The 20,728-nt window shown below is 39.3% G+C and overlaps 1 protein-coding gene across 3 annotated transcripts in view; it reads right to left on the bottom strand.

Annotated features, from left to right (window-relative positions):
* Positions 1-20,457, bottom strand: part of AUH (AU RNA binding methylglutaconyl-CoA hydratase) — a 146,205-nt gene extending 125,748 nt beyond the window's left edge. Inside the window, exons 1-3 of one of the 3 annotated variants that reach the window (XM_072952732.1) lie at positions 20,013-20,455; positions 1,890-1,957; positions 1,692-1,779 (exon numbers count right to left, since the gene is read on the bottom strand). In XM_072952732.1, coding sequence (XP_072808833.1) covers positions 1,692-1,779; positions 1,890-1,957; positions 20,013-20,280 — 424 coding nt within the window. In that variant the 5' untranslated portion in view covers positions 20,281-20,455. Of the gene's footprint in view, positions 1-1,691; positions 1,780-1,889; positions 1,958-20,012 lie in introns of all 3 variants that reach the window. The other 2 variants (XM_072952731.1, XM_072952733.1) reach the window with 2 other exon arrangements.
* Positions 20,458-20,728: the final 271 nt, after the last annotated feature.

The raw sequence follows: 20,728 nt of genomic DNA, 5'->3' as shown, positions 1-20,728 counted from the left end.
TAATGAAACTTACAAGCTTCTGCACAGCAAAGGAAACCATAAAGAAAACAAAATGACAACCTACAGAATGGGAGAACATTTTTGCAAATGAAACCGACAAAGGCTTGATCTCCAGAATATATATGCAGCTCATACGACTTAATAAGAAACAACAAAACAACCCAATCCAAAAATGGGCAGAAGACCTAAACAAGCAATTCTCCAAGGAAGACATACGAATGATCAATAGGCACATGAAAAAATGCTCAATATCACTAATTATCAGAGAAATGCACATCAAAACTATAATGAGATATCACTCACACCAGTCAGAATGGCCATCATTCAAAAGTCCACAAATGACAAATGCTGGAGAGGCTGTGGAGAAAGGGGAACCCTCCTACACTGCTGGTGGGAATGCAGTTTGGCGCAGCCACTATGGAAAACAGTATGGAGATTCCTCAAAAGACTAGGAATAGACTTACCATGTGACCCAGGAATCCCGCTCCTGGGCATATATCCAGAAGGAACCCTACTTCAAAATGACACCTGCACCCCAGTGTTCATAGCAGCACTATTTACAATAGCCAAGACATGGAAACAGTCCAAATGTCCATCAACAGAGGACTGGATAAAGAAGACGTGGTATATTTATACAATGGAATACTATTCAGCCATAAAAAACAACAACATAACGCCATTTGCAGCAACATGGATGTTCCTGGAGAATGTCATTCTAAGTGAAGTAAGCCAGAAAGAGAAAGAAAAATACCACATGAGATCGCTCATATGTGGAATCTGAAAAAAGAAAAAGCAAACAAAACATAAATACAAAACAGAAAGAGACTCATAGACATAGAATACAAACTTGTGGTTGCCAAGGGGATGGGGGGTGGGAAGGGACAGACCGGGATTTCAAAATGTAGAATAGATAAACAAGATTATACTGTATAGCACAGGGAAATATATACAAGATCTTATGGTAGCTCACAGAGAAAAAAATGTGACAATGAATACATGTATGTACATGTATAACTGAAAAATCGTGCTCTATACTGGAATTTGACACAACATTGTAAAATGATTATAAATCAATAAAAAATATTTTTAAAAATAAATAATAAATTAAAAAACAAAAAAAAAACAAAAAAGAAATACTGACAAATATGGAAAATGCAAGGCAACTTGATCTCTGGCTTTTGGTAATACAGCACAAATGGAGAACAGACCAGCTTTCGTTGCTGTAGATACCAATTTAGAAATCTGACTTGTGGACACATACTTGAGTGAGAACTACGACAAACACCAATCTCCAAAGCAAATGTCTATACTTAACACTTTGTCCTGGGGCAGCTACTGCTACTCAAATAAAGCATTTTTTAAACAACTCATAAATACAGAACACACTGTTGTGACTAAAAGACGCAATGTTTCCTTCCCAGTTGATCTTTCATAAATATTATTCATGTACTAGCAAGGAATATTTTAATGGCTCAAATTATTCTTTCAACTTCCAAAACAACTTTTCCACACGTTGTAAAAGTCTCTAATACTGACAAAGCATTTTTCTTTTCTTGTAAAGCAGTAAAAAAACAGACAAAGAGGAATTGTTGGTAATGACATTCAAACCACAGAACACTTTATAATGGAAAACAGGCGATCACTAAGGAAAAATTAGACTACAGTTTTAAAAACTTAATCTATTTACATACCAGCACAGAATATCCCTGGGACTTCACTTCTGACTATTATGGTCCGTACTTTCTTATCAGATTTTAAAGCATCCACAGCTTTTGAGAGCTAAACAGAAACAGGGAGGGTAAGGAGGGAAAAGGGGAAAAATCATTTTCAGATTGATATCAACACTGTATCTTAATATTAGAAGCAAACAGTTGAATCTTTACACTCACCATTTTTATAAGATTTTTACTCAATGAATTTTTGGCAGAGGCTCTGTTTATTCCAAGCACCACAATTCCTAGTTAAGGAAAAAAAAAAGAACAAGCATTTGAGTTAGTGAGGTATTCACGTTACGGACTCCCACACACACACAAGCTGGTTATCTTGGGACTTACGAATCTACCACCTCCATGAGGTTCATGTCAAGAGCTTTATCCCAATTTTCATGTTTTCCTTCCTTCTGATGCATATTTTTGAAGAATGTGGTATATGTAACATACTTATAAAATCAATCTAGCGCTTAATATTTACTGCTTTTCTTCAGTCTTTCAGAGAAGGACTACAAAACTGCATGTCTCCTTCAATTATCTCTCCTTAAACACAACCAAGGTAATCTGCCACATTTTACTAAATTGCACATCACTAAATCAGATTAACTAGTGGGAAGGCCGTGCTGACTGGTGAAAATTCTGACGTACACAGTACTACGTAAAATAGAGTTTCATCACCTTCAAGTATATTCAAAAGTACATAACAGCTAACAATTATGTTAGGATCAGCCTTTTTGCTCACATACTAGGTGTTAATATCTCAATTACCTTTTTTCAGTCATACTACACACATAGTTTCAGTACTTCCTTCCCAGGTTTCTCTCCTGACTCTGTCCCATGTACTTAACCTGAAGCCACCTCCATTTAGAAGTCCAACAAGCAATTCAACTTGAATCCATAAAAGTTCATTTTTTCTCCCACAAAGCGCAGCTCTCCCTCCTAACTTCCCTAATTTCATCAGAGAGCGTCACCCAAATCCAGCCTTCCATTCCAACTGCTGTAGTCAGATCAATTTTCTAAAAATAATTCCATGCACAGAATTCACCTCCTACTTAAAACCCTTTAATTATTTCTTATTTCCAAAATACCTGACTTCAAAGACCTTAATTTGATATTCAAAGTCCTATAAAACCAATTTTCCTTCCACATCAGAAATGCCTTCCGTCTAGTTGAAGGGGGCGGGTGAGGGTGGTGTTGATCCTTGTTTGTAATTGGTTAAAGACAACAAAATGTGCACACGTGCACACGCCGTCTCAAGGCAGTTTGCAAAACCCATTTCTCAAAGAAAGTACAAAGATGAACTCTGGCTCATGGCAGAATAAATTTGCAAGAATTTCAAACGATCTCAGCACGGAGAAAGTCATGAAGGAGAACTGGTGTCCAGGGCAGGCTCCGCATTAAACAGCCGAACGGCCTTGGGTAGGACCCAACACTAATGGCAACAGCTACTGCTAACTGGGTACTTCATGATGTTCCCAGCGCCCCATGTTTACTGACTCATGTAATCCCCAAAACAACCTAAGAGGTAGGTACTATCTTTATCCTTGTGGAACAGATAAAATAACTGGGACTTGGGGAGGTTAAATAACCAGTAAGTGCCCAACTCCACCCTGGAAGGAAGAACGACAACCCTACAGGGTTCGGGCTTCAGCTCCCTCATGAAGGAAGCCGAATGGATGGAACCAGACATGTGCACTCATTCAGATGCACTCAGGACCCATTTTGGTGCTCAGCCCTCAAGGAACTAGTCTAGCAAAGAAAGACAAACAATAAACTAATCATTAAAATATACGATTCAAAATGCTCTACATGCTCTAAATGGTGTTCCAGTAATTTGTAACCAGAACTGATACCTTCTGGGGCGGGGGTTGGGGGTGCTGGTTAGGAAAAGCTATTTGAGCTGAGATTAGAAAGATGAGTAGGAGCTGGGGGTGTTACCGAGTCCAAACTCGTTCTGCTCACCGCACAACAGGCCAATAAATCAGGAGACGAGGTGCTGGGGCAAGGAATAGCGACTTTATTCGGAAAGCCGGCAGACCGAGAGGATGGTAGACTAATGTCTTGGAAAACCATCCTCCTCAAGTCAGAATACCGGCTCCTTTTATACAAAAAAACAGAGGAGGGGCTGTGGTTGGTTGGTGCAAACTTCTTGGTGCAAGAATTCTTTGTTCCTGCAGCCCTCCACGGGGGCCAGGTGATGGTGCTCCTGCAAAACCTCCAACAAAACAAGCGTTACTCTCTATTCTGCAACTTTGTTATCTTTACGTGAGTGCAGAGCTAGCAAGACTAAGCCTAGGGAACAGGGCACGGTGGTCAAAGTCAAAGGAACCGATCCAATATGGAGTCAGATTTGTTCTCTATTACAGGGGGACCGGGAGAAGAGAGAGTGCTCAAGTCCAGGCAGGGGCAACTTAGGAGCAATCATAAAATAGTCATGGCCCCATGAAAGGTCCTGTCATCCAGAAGGAAGAGAGTATGCAGTGAGAGGAGAGGTCAGCCCAGGCCAGGTATTGTCATTACATTACACTGCCCTGTTAAAAAACAAGGAGCGACCACTGAGGGAGTTTTAAGTAGTATAAACACACATACACAACCGGGGGCCGGGGAGGAGGCGCAGGGGTGTTGGTTTGTATACGCAGAGACCATGCCCAAGTATCTAGGGACTGACACTTCGAGCCACAAGCTGCAACCCAGCCAAGCAATACAGGTTTGTCTGAGGTTAACAGTTAGAAATAGAAGAAGTGAAAGGATTCAAGAGGTAACATTTACAATGAGCTAGTGATTGATTAGACTGAGGACTGAACGCACTGGAAGGAGGCGTCAGGAATGTCCAATAGGTTTTCATCCAGCAGCTGGATGAAAAGGAAATGACATTCAATGAGACAGAGAATCAAAAAACAACCATCAAGGTGAGCGTGCAAGGGGATAAAGTTTTAGTTTAGTTTTGAACTACAGTGAAACCTGAAGTGCCTATGAGACATCCAAGTTGGTATCAACTCTAAGGGTAGAGGTGGAGAATGCGGGCTCTGAGGTCTGACTGCTGGGGCTGAAATTCCACTCTGCCACGCACCATGTGACCTCGGGCAGCTATTTAACCTCCCTGACCCTCAGTTTCTAACCCCGTAAAGTGAAGTCACCAACAGCTCTAAACTCCTAGGGACGGCTGTGAGGATCACGTGATAAGTAAGACGCTTGCATCATAAGAATTTAATGATTATTGTCCCTTCTGCAAACACTCTGATGCAGTAAGTGTTACCATGGTGCATGCTAGATATGGTACTGTTGGCATTATTACTAAATTGTAAAGTGCCATCAGAATGCTTCTACCATAGATTAATTTAAGTGGTCCTGGTTCCATGTTTGAGGCCTGATGTCTTAGGTACTTCCACCTCAAAGAGTTGGAAATTAGCTCTGTAATTCAAAATGAATCATCCAGTGCCAAATGTGTAAGTAAGTGGAACAAAATCTTATCTTTATTCAGCAAGGCCAGATGTTTTTTGTTCTGTAACTGTCCCACTTTATTCCACAGTTAACAGCTTCCCAGTAACTCAGTTATCTTGCGTCCTCCTCACAGAACCGAACCAGAACAAGTTTGCTAACCTTAGATTCCTATTTTTAGACTTCTCCTGGCCTTTTGACAAAACACTATAAAAGTCTTGGTCATCTGTAACAAGTTCATTTTACAGCATCAACCCTGCTCTATAAAGCTCACAAAACTGAAAAATGAACGTAGTAACTCAGTTGGGACTTAGGGAAAAAAATACATGAATACATTTTGCTTATGCAAAATTGAAAATGATACACCCAAAGCGGAAGTCCTCCAGAAAGTCCTCCCGCCCTGGACCCAATGCCACTCTCCTCTCCAGAGGTAGCCATGGTTACATGTTGACACGTAACCGTCCAGAAAATCTATTTAATTTTCTGTCTGAGCTGCTTTACACAAACAGGCTCATACTCATTTCCTTTATTTACTTAATTAAGTCTTAAAGATCCTTCTGTATTAAGACATTCGTTTCAATTCATAATATTCTGTAAAATGGATTTCCACTATTTATTTTCTTTTTGATGAGCATTTTCCAAAATGTAATGCTGCAATAGACATTCTTGAAGATTTCTTTTCTGTACATGTATAAATATTTCTCCAATAGGTATCAAAAAATGGAATTTCTAGGTCCAACAGAATGGTGCATTCTTAATTTTAACAGACACGACTCAAAAATACTGTCCCTATTTACTGCCCAGCCAAAACACCAATACCGATTTGTTTCATAGCAGCACACCTCAATGGAATGAAACACCTCTTAGAACACATTTGGAAAATGTAAAAAACGTCTTGGACCGTCACCAGGGTTGGATCCAGGGTTTGCAGGACCTAAAGCTTATAACGTTTAGGGAACCCTTCATTGTACAAAATTACATGCAGGAAATTAAGGACAAATGTGAACATTAAAACCTTTGGAATTTTAAAAACTTGAGAAATTCTACACTTCCTTTCCAATTAGGTGTATGACCTGCACAAGAGCACTTCCTTGCCCACATATTTGAATATTTACATTACCACTAATTCTCAAATATATAAAATTAATCCGATAAGATCAATTCAAATATACTTTTAAACTACCTCTACACTGTACTAAGACACAACAGCGCTAACAAATTATTCTTACATTATACACATTAAGTCATTCATAAAGATATACGGGAATTAGGGCCCTGGGACTCAGCTCCTTCGGGCCATTTAGAAGTTCCTGTGGCAGTTGTGTATGTGCCACTTCGCCTGGAACCACCACACTGTTAGACAAGATGCAGGAGCCACAGCAGCACAGGAGACCTCACACAATGAGATGCACAAAACTCCGAACTTGACACACAGACACGCATGTGCTCTTTTCGAGTACAGGCCTGCTGCCCTAAAACCAGAGCAATTTTAATAAACCGTTTTACACACTACCCATCAAACAAGAAAGAAAGAAAGGTATCCTGCGTCTAATTATATTCACTGCACTTTCAAATATATTACAGGCAATTACTGTTTGACTTAGCATCAATGAGAACTTAATCTTACAATTCACCCTGTCACCACCCTCTCCCACATCCCAGGAGGAGATTATTCTGACTCAAAAAACAGTCAAGCACAGCTCATTCGTGAGAATATCACTTTTGCTCAGTGCAGAGTTTACCTTGGCATGTCATCCCTTCTTCAATTCAGGCTATTTTCCGCCTCTTATATACAAATGAGCCTGGTCTCTACTTACTAACCCAGTACTAGGTTTTACTCTAATATCCCCCTATACCACCTGTTATTTATTTTTCTCTACTTCCTTTGTAGAATGGCTTCTAGTCTTCTAACTTCTCTGAAATCCTAACAGAAAAGTTATACATTGAACTAAGCTATTTTGCCATAAATTATCTTTCTTTTGTTTTCATTATTGTATTTAAAGATTTTTTTTTAATGATGTGCATGAGCAGTTTACATTATCTATACATTTCATTTCAGGTCAGTAAAGGGGGATCTTGTAAAATATGTTGTTGAGAATTACTGGTCTACCCCTTGACACTGCTGATTATAAAGCTCTGACAAAATGTGGGAAAGCGATGGCATCATGTATCAGGTTTCAGCCAATCTTCTGAACCAAAGCTTAATGATCATTTGTTATTTGTTTTGTGAATTAACTGTCCTTGTTGTTTGCCCATCTTGTCAGAGTTGTCTTTCGCATTTCGATTAATTAACTTGTAGAGTACAGGTATTAATCCATTATTTATATAACAGGTTTTTTCTCTATCACTCGCTTCTAAAATTCAACTTGTTTGTGGTATTTTTTTTGCACCGAAGTTTTAACTTTTTAGGTGGTATATCATTGCCTCTGCAACTTACGCATGTACTGTCTTCCTTAAAAAGGTTTTATAATGAAAACACATGTCCACACAAACACTTGCAGCGGAATGATCAGAGCAGCATCCAAAACAGCCAAAATGTGGAAACCACCCAAATACCCATCAGCCGATGAACGGATAAACACAATGTACTATATCCATGCAGGGTGATATTCAGCAAAAAAAGAAAGAAATGAAGTTTTGATACACATGCAACACGGATGACCCTGAAAACATGCTGAGTGAAAGAAGCCAGTCATTAAAAAAAGCACATACTGTATCATTCTATTTATATGAACTGTCGAGAGGAGGCAAATTGAAAAGGACAAAAAATGTAGATGAGTGGTTTGCCCTAGGGCGGGTGGAGACAGAGGATTTGAGCAGTGACATCTAAAAACTGTAAAGTTTCTCTTTGGAGCAACAAAAATGTTCTGCAATTGACTGTGGTGATAGAGGCACATCTCTGTGAAGATAATAAAGCCATTAAATTGTATATTTAAATAGGAGGATATTAAGGTACATGAATTTCTCAATAAAGCTATTTTTTTAATGACAACATTTACTTAGACCTAGAATATAGCCAAATCACCACAGCACCATGGAGTGAGGATGGCGGCAAAAGAGAAAGCACACATGAGTGGTGGAGTGTGAAAGGAGCAAAAAGTCAACAGAGAGATAATACCTAAATTTGAAAATTCCAGAAGTAGAAACACATGTATGTTATTTGAAACGAGGTGATATGTGCCCAAAAGACTCAGCCAAAGGGTCTTAAAGGGTTGACTGGCTCTGGAGTGTGGGAAATGGGGCTGAGGAAGGCACTGCTAGTTCTCAAAACAAACCGTATTAGATATTGGTCACGTCACCAGCTGCATAAGGAATTAAGACAAAGCAAAACTATGTAAATTAAAATTTAAGAAAGATTTCTCTACCCCGTGATTAGAACCAATTCTCTAATACTTTGAATGCTTTGATTTCTGCTATTGTCAACTCCACAGCACTCATAACTTTATTTTATCTAAAATGCATAAACATTTCGGCCAGCACTATCTATAAAACAGCCCACTATTTTCCTTCTGATTTCAAAAACCAAACAGATGGATACTAAATAACTACAAAAGGCACTTTCTGGACTCTCTGCTCTGTTTTACTGTCAATGTCTTGGTCTGCTCCAGTCCTTACGCTCCGCTGCTTTAATTATTAGAACAGCATTTTATGTTTTGTTATCTCATTCACAGCAAGCACCACGCCTATCAGTTCCTATTTTTCAAAATGGTTTAAATATTCTTAAACGTAACTCTTGTTTGCTGAAATTTAAAATAAACTGTTAGGATAGTCAATGGAATTACGTTAAAGTTGCTGTTTAATATTTAGGAAACTGATATATTTAAAGTATTAAGTCCTTCCGTTTAGAACGTGGTGCAATGCGCCGCATTTTCAGGTCTTGGGTTTTTTCCCCTCGACAAACACTTAAGAGACTGTTCCACATGGCACTTGAGCATCTTCAAAGGCTATTTGTTGCCTCTTAGGTGAATGCTTTTATTTCTGTATCAGTTACATTTTCTAACACATACTGAGAGTATGTGGAAAGTTTAATGAGATTTTATGTGATCTTTCCCCAGAAAATTTATGAAATATTAATAGGTTTAATAAGTGGTTCTCTCCAATTTTCTCAGATGACAATCAATCAATACCCAGAAATATTGGCAATTACATTTTCTGCTCCAAAGTTAATTTCTCATTTCCTTCTCTTGCTGTTTTACTTCAGCTAGGACTTCAAGTCCAATACACAATATTAGCAAAAATAATAAGGTCTCTTATTTTGTCAATGCCTTTAATGAAAATGTTTCTAAGTACTTCACCATTTAGTATGTTTGCAATGTTTCTAACAGCTTTTTATAAAACTGGGGAAATGTATCTCTGTTCAAATTTCCATTTTAAAAAGATCACTCAGGCCACAGTGTAGAAAACAGATTAGAAGGAAGCACGAATACACTAGGGGACTATACACTAATATCCCTTATGAATATAGATGTAAAAATCCTCAACAAAATACTAGCAAACCAAAATGAACAGCGTATGAAAAGGTTTCTAAACCAAGAGGGATTTATCCCAGCAACGGAAGAGTGTTTCAGCACAAAAAAATCAAAGTAACAAACCACATTAATAAAATAAAGAAAAAATTTTAAAGCCACAGGATCACCTCAACTGATACAGAAGAAAACATTTGACAAAATCCAACATGCTTTAATGATTAAAAGAAAAAAAAATAGAAAAACCTCAACAAACTAGTAATAGAAGGGAACTTCCTCAACCTAATAAAGGGCACTTATAAAAAAAAAAACCCACAACCAACATCATACTTAATGTCAAAAAACTGAAGGTCTTCCCGTTAAGATAAAAAAAACTAGATAAGGATGCTTGTTCTCAGCACTCCTATTCAGCGTTGTAATGGAAATTCTAGCCAGGGTCATTAAGGCAAGAAAAAGAATTAAAAGGCATTCAAGATAGGAAAAAAAGAAGTAAAACTATTTCTATTCACAAATAACATGATCTTATATACAGAAAATTCCAAAGAATCCACCACAAACTATTAGAGCTAATAAATGAACTCAGAAAAGTTGTATGATACAAGACCAATATACAAAAATCAGTTATATCTCTATACACTATCAATAAACACTCCCAAACTGAGATTAGGAAAATAATTTGTAGTAGCAACAAAAAGAACAGAATTCTTAAGAAGAAATTTAATCAAGAAAGTTCAAGACTGTACACTGAAAACTACAAAACATTAATGAAAAAGCCTAAGGAAGATCCAAATAAATAAAAACTTGTGACCAATTGGTTTCAACAAGGATATTAAGCCCATTCAATGGTACAAGACTTTTCAACAAACAGTGGTGGGACAAGTAAGTACTCACCCACAAAAGAACGGAGCTGGGCCCTTCTCTCTACCACATAAAAAATTATCTCAAAATAGACCCAAGGCATAAGAGAGAGCTAAAACTGTAACACTCTTAGAAGGAAGCATAGGTACAAATTTTCATGACCCTGGATTAGGCAACAGCGTCTTACGGTAACAAAAGCACAAACAATAAATTTTTTAAAAAATATATATATGTGTATATAACAGACTTCATCAAAACTACCAAGGAAGGGAAAAATCGACCGACAGAATAGAAAATATCTGCAAATCATATACCTGATATGGGGTTAATGTGCAGATTACACAACGAATTCTTATTACTCACAGAAAAAGACAGCCCAACTGAAAAACAGGCAAAGGATTTGGACAGGTATTTCTCCAAAAAAGATACACCAATGAAACGAGACTCAACATTTGTTACCAGGTAAATGCAAATCTTAAACCACAGTGAGGGATCCCTTCACACCCAGTAAGACAGCTGAAATTTAAACAAATGCAAACAGGCAAGTGGCAATGATGATGTGGAGAAACAGGAACTCTCATTCGGTGTCGATGAAAACGTGAAGTGGTGCGCCCCCATGGACACCAGTTTGGTGGTTCCCCCAAAAACTCAGCATAAAAACTACCAAACGATCCAATGGCTCTATTCCTAGGTATCTACCCGGGAGAAATGAAACGCATGTTCAAACAAATAACTGCATACAAGAGTTTAGTAGCATTACTCAGAATATCTAAAAAGCAAAAACAAACAAAATGAGCTATAATCATTCGATGGAATATTACTCAGCCATAGAAAGGAACCAAGTGTTGACGCATGCTGTAACATAGAAGAACTCTGAAAACATTAAGCTGAAAGAAGTCAGACACAGAAAGTCACATAGTATATGATTCTGTTTCTATGAAATATCTACTGTTGGCAAACCCAAAAAGACAGAAAAGAGATTAGTAGTTTCTGGAAACCGGGGGCTGACTAAGGAGTACGGGTTTGTTTTGAAGGTAATGGAAGTGTTTGGAATAAGACTACGGTGACAGTTGTACAACACAGTGAATAAACTAAAAACCACTGAGTGTACCCTTTAAAAAGTTAAAATGGTAGATTCTGCATTGTGTGAAATTTCAACTCAATTTACAAAAAAGAAAAACAGAAGTATTTTGGGGGATTCCAAACAAGTGGCTCCTGCAGAGATTCTGATGAGAGATGACAGCACACGGGCTTCGGGCTGTGGGATGGAGATGAAACATATGCTCTTCCAGAAACACACTGAAGGTGGTGGGTCCAGCATGACTACTATCACTCATATTGTAACCCCTATTTATAGTCAATCTATAGATAAAGTGCTGAATAACTATAAGACAGAAAAAATGTAACTCTCATAAACTTTGATGTGAACCAAAGTTACAAATGACAGAAATTGGAAGGTTAGAAGATGAAAGAAAGAGAATAGCAAATATTTTCTGATCTTACATCAAAAAAAGTCCACATACTGTCTATAAAAATAATTATCTGTAAACAAATAAGAAAGTGAATAAAATCATTATTCACAGCAAGGACTCAAAAGATGAGTTTAAAGTTTTTACTTCTGATGAAAGGGTCTGAAAGTGAAGAGGTGGCACCCTTCCATGGTGCTTTATTTATTTATTTTTTTTTACCATTAGCATATTGTGTTACTTTAAAATTTTGTAGACTTCAATAATTTAACTATTATCACTAACAAATCTCCTGTAATACACCAAGTACTGAAAATCACTGACAGAATACTTTTGATAAACCACATACGTAATTCAGTCTCCTTACAATACTACAAAAACAGAACCAATACCAAAAATACACTGAACTAATGCAGAACTCCTTCACAGGAACAGAAGGAGACGTGCACAGGGACTGCAGCAATTTTTATAATACTAAAATTTTAGAAGCTTGGAAAATCATTAACAGATGATGACTGTAAACCTAGCAAACCCAAAACAATCAAATCAAAAACTACCGCGAACAAAAGAGCATTATTTAAAAGGCAGGAAGTTAACATCCAGAAACAATAACCTTCATACAAAAAGGAAGAAAGAGAGGAGGGAGACGAGGGAGGAAAAAGGAAGACAGGCAGCCACTTAGGAGACACCGCATGGTCATAAATCTCATTTTTACAACAACCAGAAAGGAGGCCGGGAGAACCACTTCAGGTACACTTAACAGAAATGGGCAAATCCCACTGGCAGGCACTTTTAAAACCCTCCTTTGAAAAAAAATGGAGAGAGAAAAAACTGAACAAATGGAAACACAAATATTTCCCTAATTTTAGAGCCAACACAATGCCAATTAAAAAAAAAAACACATCAACCAGACTTCTTCTGAAACTAGACATGAAGATTCCAAAACTCATATGGAAAAATAACCCTACAGGAAGAGTCAAGAAACAAAGCAAAAGGAAGAGCAAAGGTGAAGGAGGGAGTATCCAGCCCTGCGATACATTAAAACACAACACAGCTTTACTCATAAAATAATGCACAAGTGCAGCGTCTACAGAGATCACAGAAGAGAATGGTAAAGCCTGGATGGAAACTCAGCTTATGATAAAAATGGCACTGCAAACCAGTGGGGTATAAAGATAAAGAAATGGTGTTGGGACACCTGGATATCATCTTGGAAAAAGAGAAAGTGTCCGTATTTCCCACTGCTGTGATAATTCCTTTCTTTTTACATCGATGGTTTCAAAATGGTGATTTTCTATCATCCCCATCATTCTTCAATAAAAACAGTTCTTCCCTCCCACCAGTATTTTGAGTAATCACTATGACTTCATGGATTCTTTATTCAAGGTATAAGCTATAATCTACTACTATTATACATTTTAATGTTCAAATTATCCTATATATGGCCAGTGAGAGCTCTTGTAAGCCTATGTCCTTCTGACACGTTCCTTTTAGCATTTGGACACTATCTTGCTCTTTGACCCCAAAGATAATCCAGGTTTACCATTCAATTTCCCTGCTCCAGACCTAAAATCAGAGATTTCTCCAAAGAGCCCTGGTTTCTTTCAGGGGGCAGAGTGTTTAGAAACCAAAATCTGGGCATTAGATATGTTCATTGCTATTATGGTATCATTCCTTTGAGATTGTTTCAGCTGTCAGAATAGGAAATAAATATAAACACACACACACACAACAAACTTCTGGTTTTTAGACTTATTAAAAATCAAAAGTTCATCCTAAAGCACTTACAAATATAAGATATAACAACCCAACTATTTCAATAATCACTTTAAGTATGAATGGTATAAAATATATTAATTAAAACACAGATATTGCCAGAATGGATTAAAAACAAGACCCAACTATATGATATGTTGTGTATTCACTTTAAATATAAAGACACAGACTGACTAAAAATAAAGAGATGGAGAAACATAAACCATGCTAACACTAATAAAAGAAAACCTGGAGTAGTTACATTAATTTCAGAGAAAACAAATCTCAGAACAAGGAAGCGTCTCAGGGATAAAAGGGGGCAGTACATAATGCTGAAGGGGGCATTTCCCCAACAAAACATAATAGACCACAATGTATATGCACCTAACAATCGAGCATCAAATTGCATGATTTAAAAACTACAGAATTACAAGGAGAAATAAATCCACTACCATAGCTGCAAATTTCAACTTGTCTCTATCAGTTATAGACAGACTCAGAAGGCAGAAAATCAGTTAAGGGTACAGCAAAACTGACCACCACCAAAAATCAACTAGATCTCATTGAGTACTAGATCTAATTGAATATAGAATACTGCGTCCAACAACAGTAGCAGAATACACATTCTGCCCAAGCTTATATGAATATTCACAAGACAGACCACATCCTGGGCTAAAAACACACCTTAACAAATTTAAAACAGAAGTCATACCGAAGTATGCTCCTAGATGAATGGAAAAAAACCTGGAAACCAGTAAGATAGCTGGAAAATCTCAAAATACTTGGAGATTAAATAAGGCACTTCAAAGCAACATATAGGTAAAAGAAGAGGTCTCAAGAGAAATTTAAAATACTTCTAACTAAATTTAATTGGAAATACAACTTATCAAAATTTGTGTGATGCGGCAAAAGCAGTGATTAGAGGACAATTCACAGCACTGAATGTGCATATTAAGAAACATCTACGATTGATAATCTAAGCTTCCACATTAAGAAACTAAAGAACAAATTAAATCTAAAATAAGTTAAAAAAAAAAGTAGAAATCAGCAGAAATCAATAAAATTCAAAACAGGTAATCAGTAAAGAAAAACCAACCAGATCAAAAGTTGGTTCTTTAAAAGGAGCAGTTAACTGATAAGCCTCTAGCCCGGCTAACCATGAAAAAGAGAGAGAGAGAGAGAGAGAATACAAATTACTAGTATCAGAAATGAATAACACTTACTAACATCAGAAATTCATCACTACTGAATCCCACTGATACCACAAGCATAATAAAGGACTATTATAAACAACCATATGCCAATAAATGTGCCAACTTAGATGAAATGGACCAGTTCCTTAGAAGACACAAAGTACCAGAAGAAGAAGCAGATAAACTGGGCAGGCCTATAGCTATTAAAGAAGCTGAATCGGTAATTAATCAGCTTCTCAAACAGAAGGCATCAGATGCAGGTGGTGTCACCAGTGAATTCTACTGAAACGTTCAAAGGAAAAAAAAATGATATAATTTCTCTACAATCTCTTCCAGAAAACAGAAGCAGGAGGAGCGCTTCCTAGCTCATTCTGTGAAGCCAGCATTACTCTTCTACCAAAACCGGGCAAAGACATCACAAGAACGGAAAACTAAAGACCACTATCCCTCACCAACATAAATGTAAAACTCCTAAACAAAATATTAGCCAAACAAATCCAGCAATGAATAAAACTAATTACACCCCACAATCAAGTCGGGTTTGTTCGAGGTGCACAACACTGGTTCAATATTTGAAAATCCATTAATGTAACCCATCACATAAGTAGGTTAAATAAGAAAAGTCACACAATTACCGCCAATAGATAAAGAAAAAGAATCTGAAAAAATTCAACAAGATTAAAAAAAAAAAAAAAAACGATGAATAGAGGCTTCTTCAACCTGATAAGGCACATCTACAAAAAACCCATAGTTAACGTCATACTTAGTGGTGAAACACTGAAGGCTTTCCCCTCAAGATCAGGAACAAGACCAGGATGTCTGTTCCTGATGCTTTTATTCAATACTGTAATGGAGACTCCAATGAGGGAGATTTAGGCAAAAGAAAGAAATAAAAGACATCTAGATTGGGAGAGAATAAGCAAAACGTCTTCTCTGTGCAGGTGACATGGATCTTGCATATAGAAAATATTAAGGAATCTACTAAAAAAAACTATGAGAATAAGCAAGTTCAGCAAAGTTGTATGATATAAGCTCAACATACAAAAACAACTGTATTCCTATACACTAGCAGTGAACAATCTGAAAACAAAACACAGAGAACAATTCCATTTACAACAGTATCCAAACAGAATGAAATAGTTAGAAATAAATTTAAAAGTAGTGCGAGTCTTGTACACTGAAAACTACAAACCGCTGTTGAATGAAAAGATATTCCACGTTCATGAAATGGAAAACTTAACATTGTTTAGAAGGCGACTTTCCCCAAATTGATCTGACTATTCAATGCATCCCTATCAAGATGCCAGTGGATTTGACTTTCTTGAGAAAACTGAGAATTTTTCAGAAATTCTGGTAAATTCTTCAGAAATGGTACTTGCATAAAGATAGGCATGTAGATAATTGAAATAGAACTGAAAGTCCAGAAATAAACTCTTATGTTTAAGGTCCATTAATTTTCAAAGGAGGTGCCAACACAATTCTGTCGTGAAAGAACAGTTTTTTCAATAGTTCTGAGACACTGAATATCCAAAGCAAAAGAATTAAATTAACCTCTTACTTCACACCATATACAAAAGCTAACTCTAAATTGATCACAGACAAAAGCACTGACAAGCTAAAATCATAAAACTCTTAGAAGAAAACTGTTACAAATCTTTGTAACCTTGGATTAGATAAGTGTTTTACATATGATCCAAAAGCTCAGCCAATAAAGAAACCAACAAATTGGACATCATACATCAGCATTAAAATCCTAGGTTCTTCAAAATACACCATTAATAAACTGAAAAGATAACCCACAGAATAGGAGAAAAGTTACGCAAATCATGTATCTGATTAGGGACTTAATTTCCAGTGTAAATAAAGGACTCTTACAATTCAAAACAAAAGACAAACAACCAAATTAAAAAGGATATGAAAAGACACTTCTCTAAAGTAGATACACACATGGCCAAATAAGCACATGAAAAGATACTCAACATCTTTAACCACTAGAAAATCCAAATCAAAGGCACAATGAGATGTCACCTCACACACACCCGGTGGCTATGATCAAAAACCCAAACAAGTACTGGTCATGATGTGAAGAAATTAGAGCTCTTATATTTTGCTGATAGGAATATAAAATGCTGCAGCCACTTTGGAAAAGTTTAGTAGTTCCTCAAAATGTTCATCATAGAATTACAATTACAATATGACCCAGCAATTCCACTCCTAAGTGGAAATTTTAAAACAAGAATGTCCTAAAAATTTATATATGAACATTCTAAGCAGGATTGTTCACAAGATCCAAAAAGTGGAAATGACACAAATGTACATGATTGAACAGATAATCCAAACAATGAAATATTATTCAGCCATAAAAAGAAATGAAGTACTTACTGATACACGCCACAAAGTGATACAGCCTTGATACAGCTCAGTGAAAGAAGCCATAAATAACCACTTACGATTTCTTCACGTGAAACATCCAAAGTAGAAAAAGCTGCTGAGAAACAAAGTAGATGACAAATGGGTCTTATTTTGTGGGGAGACGGAGTATGAGAATGGGGAGTCCACTGCTAAGAGAACAGGGTTTCTTTCTGGACTGATAAAGATGTTCTAAAATTGGATTGTGGTGATGGTTGCACAACTCTGTAAATACACTAAAAACAATTGTACACTTTTAATTTTATATATGAATCAATCTCAATAAAGATTTTAAAATATACACATCTATCTAAATATATCACTTTGCTGAGCCAGAATTCACATGCTATAAAATACTCGAAAACATATCTTTTAAAACGTGAGAAAAACATATGAATGGAATCAACCTGTTTGAAAAAAAAAAAAAAAGAGCAAGTAGGAAGACTCGTCTTCCTCTGCAACAGCCCACCTGAGAGATGATACAGGCTTGGACGAGAGTGGTGTTGATAAAGGAGAGCATGGAGAAAAAGTGGAAAGATACAAAGGCACTGGGGAAGACCTGATGATAAGCTAGGTGGGAACAACGAGGAAGGCGCAGGCACCAAGGATGACGTGCATTATGCATTTGATCATTTGCTCTACTTCTGCCAGAAGCTGGTACGTAACTCACAAAAATGATCTTTGAAATGGGCCACACTTATGAGTAGAAGCCTGCCAGACTGGGAGAAGGTTGGCAGGGAGAAGGGAGAAGTCATTCCAGGAGGTGTGTGCAAAAGCACAGACACATAAAAGAGCAGGAAAAGGTAAAGGCCAATGTGTTCTGCATGCACTTACCCACCTCCACCTAAAAGGGATACAGGGCAGAGAGCAGTCTAGGGCTCCTGCGACCCGGAAGAGCTCTCATATCCCCTGCAGGCTGCTGAGAGCACCGGATTTTGGACTGGCCTCTAACAGGAAGCACAGGCATCTGGGAGACTCCCTCACCTGCAGTATCCGTGACCTAATGTTCTTTGCGCTGCTCACTGCTGATCTGACAGCAAAGCAAAGCGAAGGATATGTAATGTTAGCCAAGAGCCAGGACTGACTTGTCATCTTGCCAATCCTGAAAGGAACCTGGGTCAATTTTCCTAAGAAACTTTATCTCCTAATAGCTGATTTCTACATAACAAGTAACTGAAAACATTCTGAATGTATTAAATAGTCTTGTATTCTCTGATTTCTTCTCTTTGATCCATCTGGGTCCTAATTTAAAGACTTCCCAGATACTTGATGAAAATTTACTTTCAATTTGCAATCATTTAAGTCATAAAGATAAAAAAAACAAACACAGAACATGGTGCACATTACTAGCTGTGTCTGAAATGCCTTTGCATCCGATGCACTGTCGGCACACCTAGTGTAACTGAAATACACAGCTCTAAACGCCCAACTGCCCGCCTACTTCCCAGCTGAGTTTCTCAATATTCTGCCTGTCATGCTGTACCAGTCACACTGCCTTACGCTACTGCCCCAAAACACCACACATGTTCACACTCCATGCCTCTGCCCATGCTCTTGTCTCTGGTCTGGAATAATAAATAAATAAAATAACTCATCATCTTCCGGAGTACCCCCTATGAGTTAGACACTGAGTATGCAATTTATATGAACGCTCTCATCTAATGTCCACAGCAGGCATACAAAGTTGGTATTATTTTTTTTCCTATTTTACACATAAGAAAGTTGAAGCACAGAGAAGTTTGCCTAAGGACCCTCACTAATGTCAAATTCCATTACAAGGAATGCCTTGGAACCCTTTTCATCTGGCGAAACCCAAACCTGACCCTCAGAAATCGCCCCTCTGGTGTCTTCCAATCTCCCCTTGGGCGTAGTCCAGCCCTCAGCTCTCACCAAGCCTTTAAAGTTAGCACAGCCTTTTAATTACCAGCATCTTCCTCACTATATTAGCAGTTGCATTAAGATAGGAATCATGACTTAACTCATTCTGAACTTCTGCTTAACGGATTCTAGGTGCTCAGTAACTGCGTGTCAAAATTAAATGTCTGCTCCTCTGGCAAACTGCTGTTTCCATCTTTCATGATCCACTTGGCTTTCTCCAACAAGGCAAGTGAAAGGAACTGAGCTTTCGCGGTTATCCCGCCGAAAGGCACACCCCCTCTATCACAGCCCTTCCTCCCACCGTATCGCTAACGCACCAGTCTCCTCCCACGGAAGGTGGCTCAAGGGCAAGAGCAAGACCGTGCACAATTACGTCCCCCAGAGCTCAGCAAGGCAGCCGGAAGAGCAGAAAGCAAAAACAGAATGCTCAAAATGGTTTAAATGAAATGGACTCGTCCACCAAACTAACTTTCTAAGACAAAATGGACAAGGGGAAAATTTCAGAGGAACAGCTTTAAATTGAGGACTATTCAGAATAATCAATACAGTGCATTCTCACTGCGGCTTCTGAAACTCTCCCCCTGATGTCTGAGCCGCCAGAAGGCAAGCACCGAGCGAGAACAGAATCTGGACGCGGGGCTCGCACGCAGCGGGTCCGCTGACCTTGGCACAGGTGAGCCGTGCGCAGGGCGCGGCCGGCCCGAGCGCCCCCGACTGCGCGCCGCCGGGTGGGGGAGGGGAGGGCCCCCCAGGCCTCCCCGCGGGCGCTGGCGTCAGCCCGGGCGCTCGACCTGGCGACCCCTTCCCGGGGCCGGCGGCCGCCCGCCTCGCGCCCCTCACCTCGGTTCTCCTCCTCCAGGTACCGCACCCGCAGCTCGTCCTCCGTCTTCACCTCGGAGCCGAAGCCCCTCCGCGAGGCCGGCCCCCCGATCGCGGGCGTCCAGCCCCGCGCCCAGGTCGCCGGGCCGCCCCGCGGGCCCGTCCAGGGGCCGGGCAGCCTCCACCCGGGGCCGAGCCGCGCACAGCAAGCGGCCACCAAGCGGGCGCGGCCGGCCTGCAAAGTGCCCAAGGCCCCCGGTGCCGCCGCCGCCGCCGCCGCCGCCGCCATGTTGTCTGTTTACGGCGTGGGCCTGCGGCTGCTGCCCCGCCCCCGCCGCGCGCACGCCGCAGGCCACGCCCAGACCCCGCCCCTACCCCGGCAGGCCTTTTCCCTAGTCACGCCCCCTAAGCCTCGCTCTCGCGCCAGGCCCCGCCCCTGAGCCCTCGCCACGCCCCTGAGCCTTCGCCCCGCCCAGCACCCCCGACTGTTCCAGATTCCACTTGCCTGGCAGAAGTGTGCTGGCTTGTCCAGCAAAGGCAGGGGGAAAGCTGTGGAATAGTTCAGCGGGGGAACATGTTCTACGAGAACTCGCCTCCCTCCCCTCCCAGGGCTGTGCCCTGGGGTCCTGTGTTAGCTGCAAAGGTGAACTAAAATGTGTGGTCACGGTTTTGTCAAGGTCATCAGAAATAAGACTGAGAAACTGTCACAGTCAAGAGGAGGCTAAGGAGCCCTGATG

The sequence above is a fragment of the Vicugna pacos genome, chromosome 31 (genome assembly GCF_048564905.1).
Source record: "Vicugna pacos chromosome 31, VicPac4, whole genome shotgun sequence".
Taxonomy (NCBI): domain Eukaryota; kingdom Metazoa; phylum Chordata; class Mammalia; order Artiodactyla; family Camelidae; genus Vicugna; species Vicugna pacos.
The sequence above is the reverse complement of the archived record's forward strand: the minus strand, read 5'-3'. Positions and strand labels throughout refer to the sequence as shown.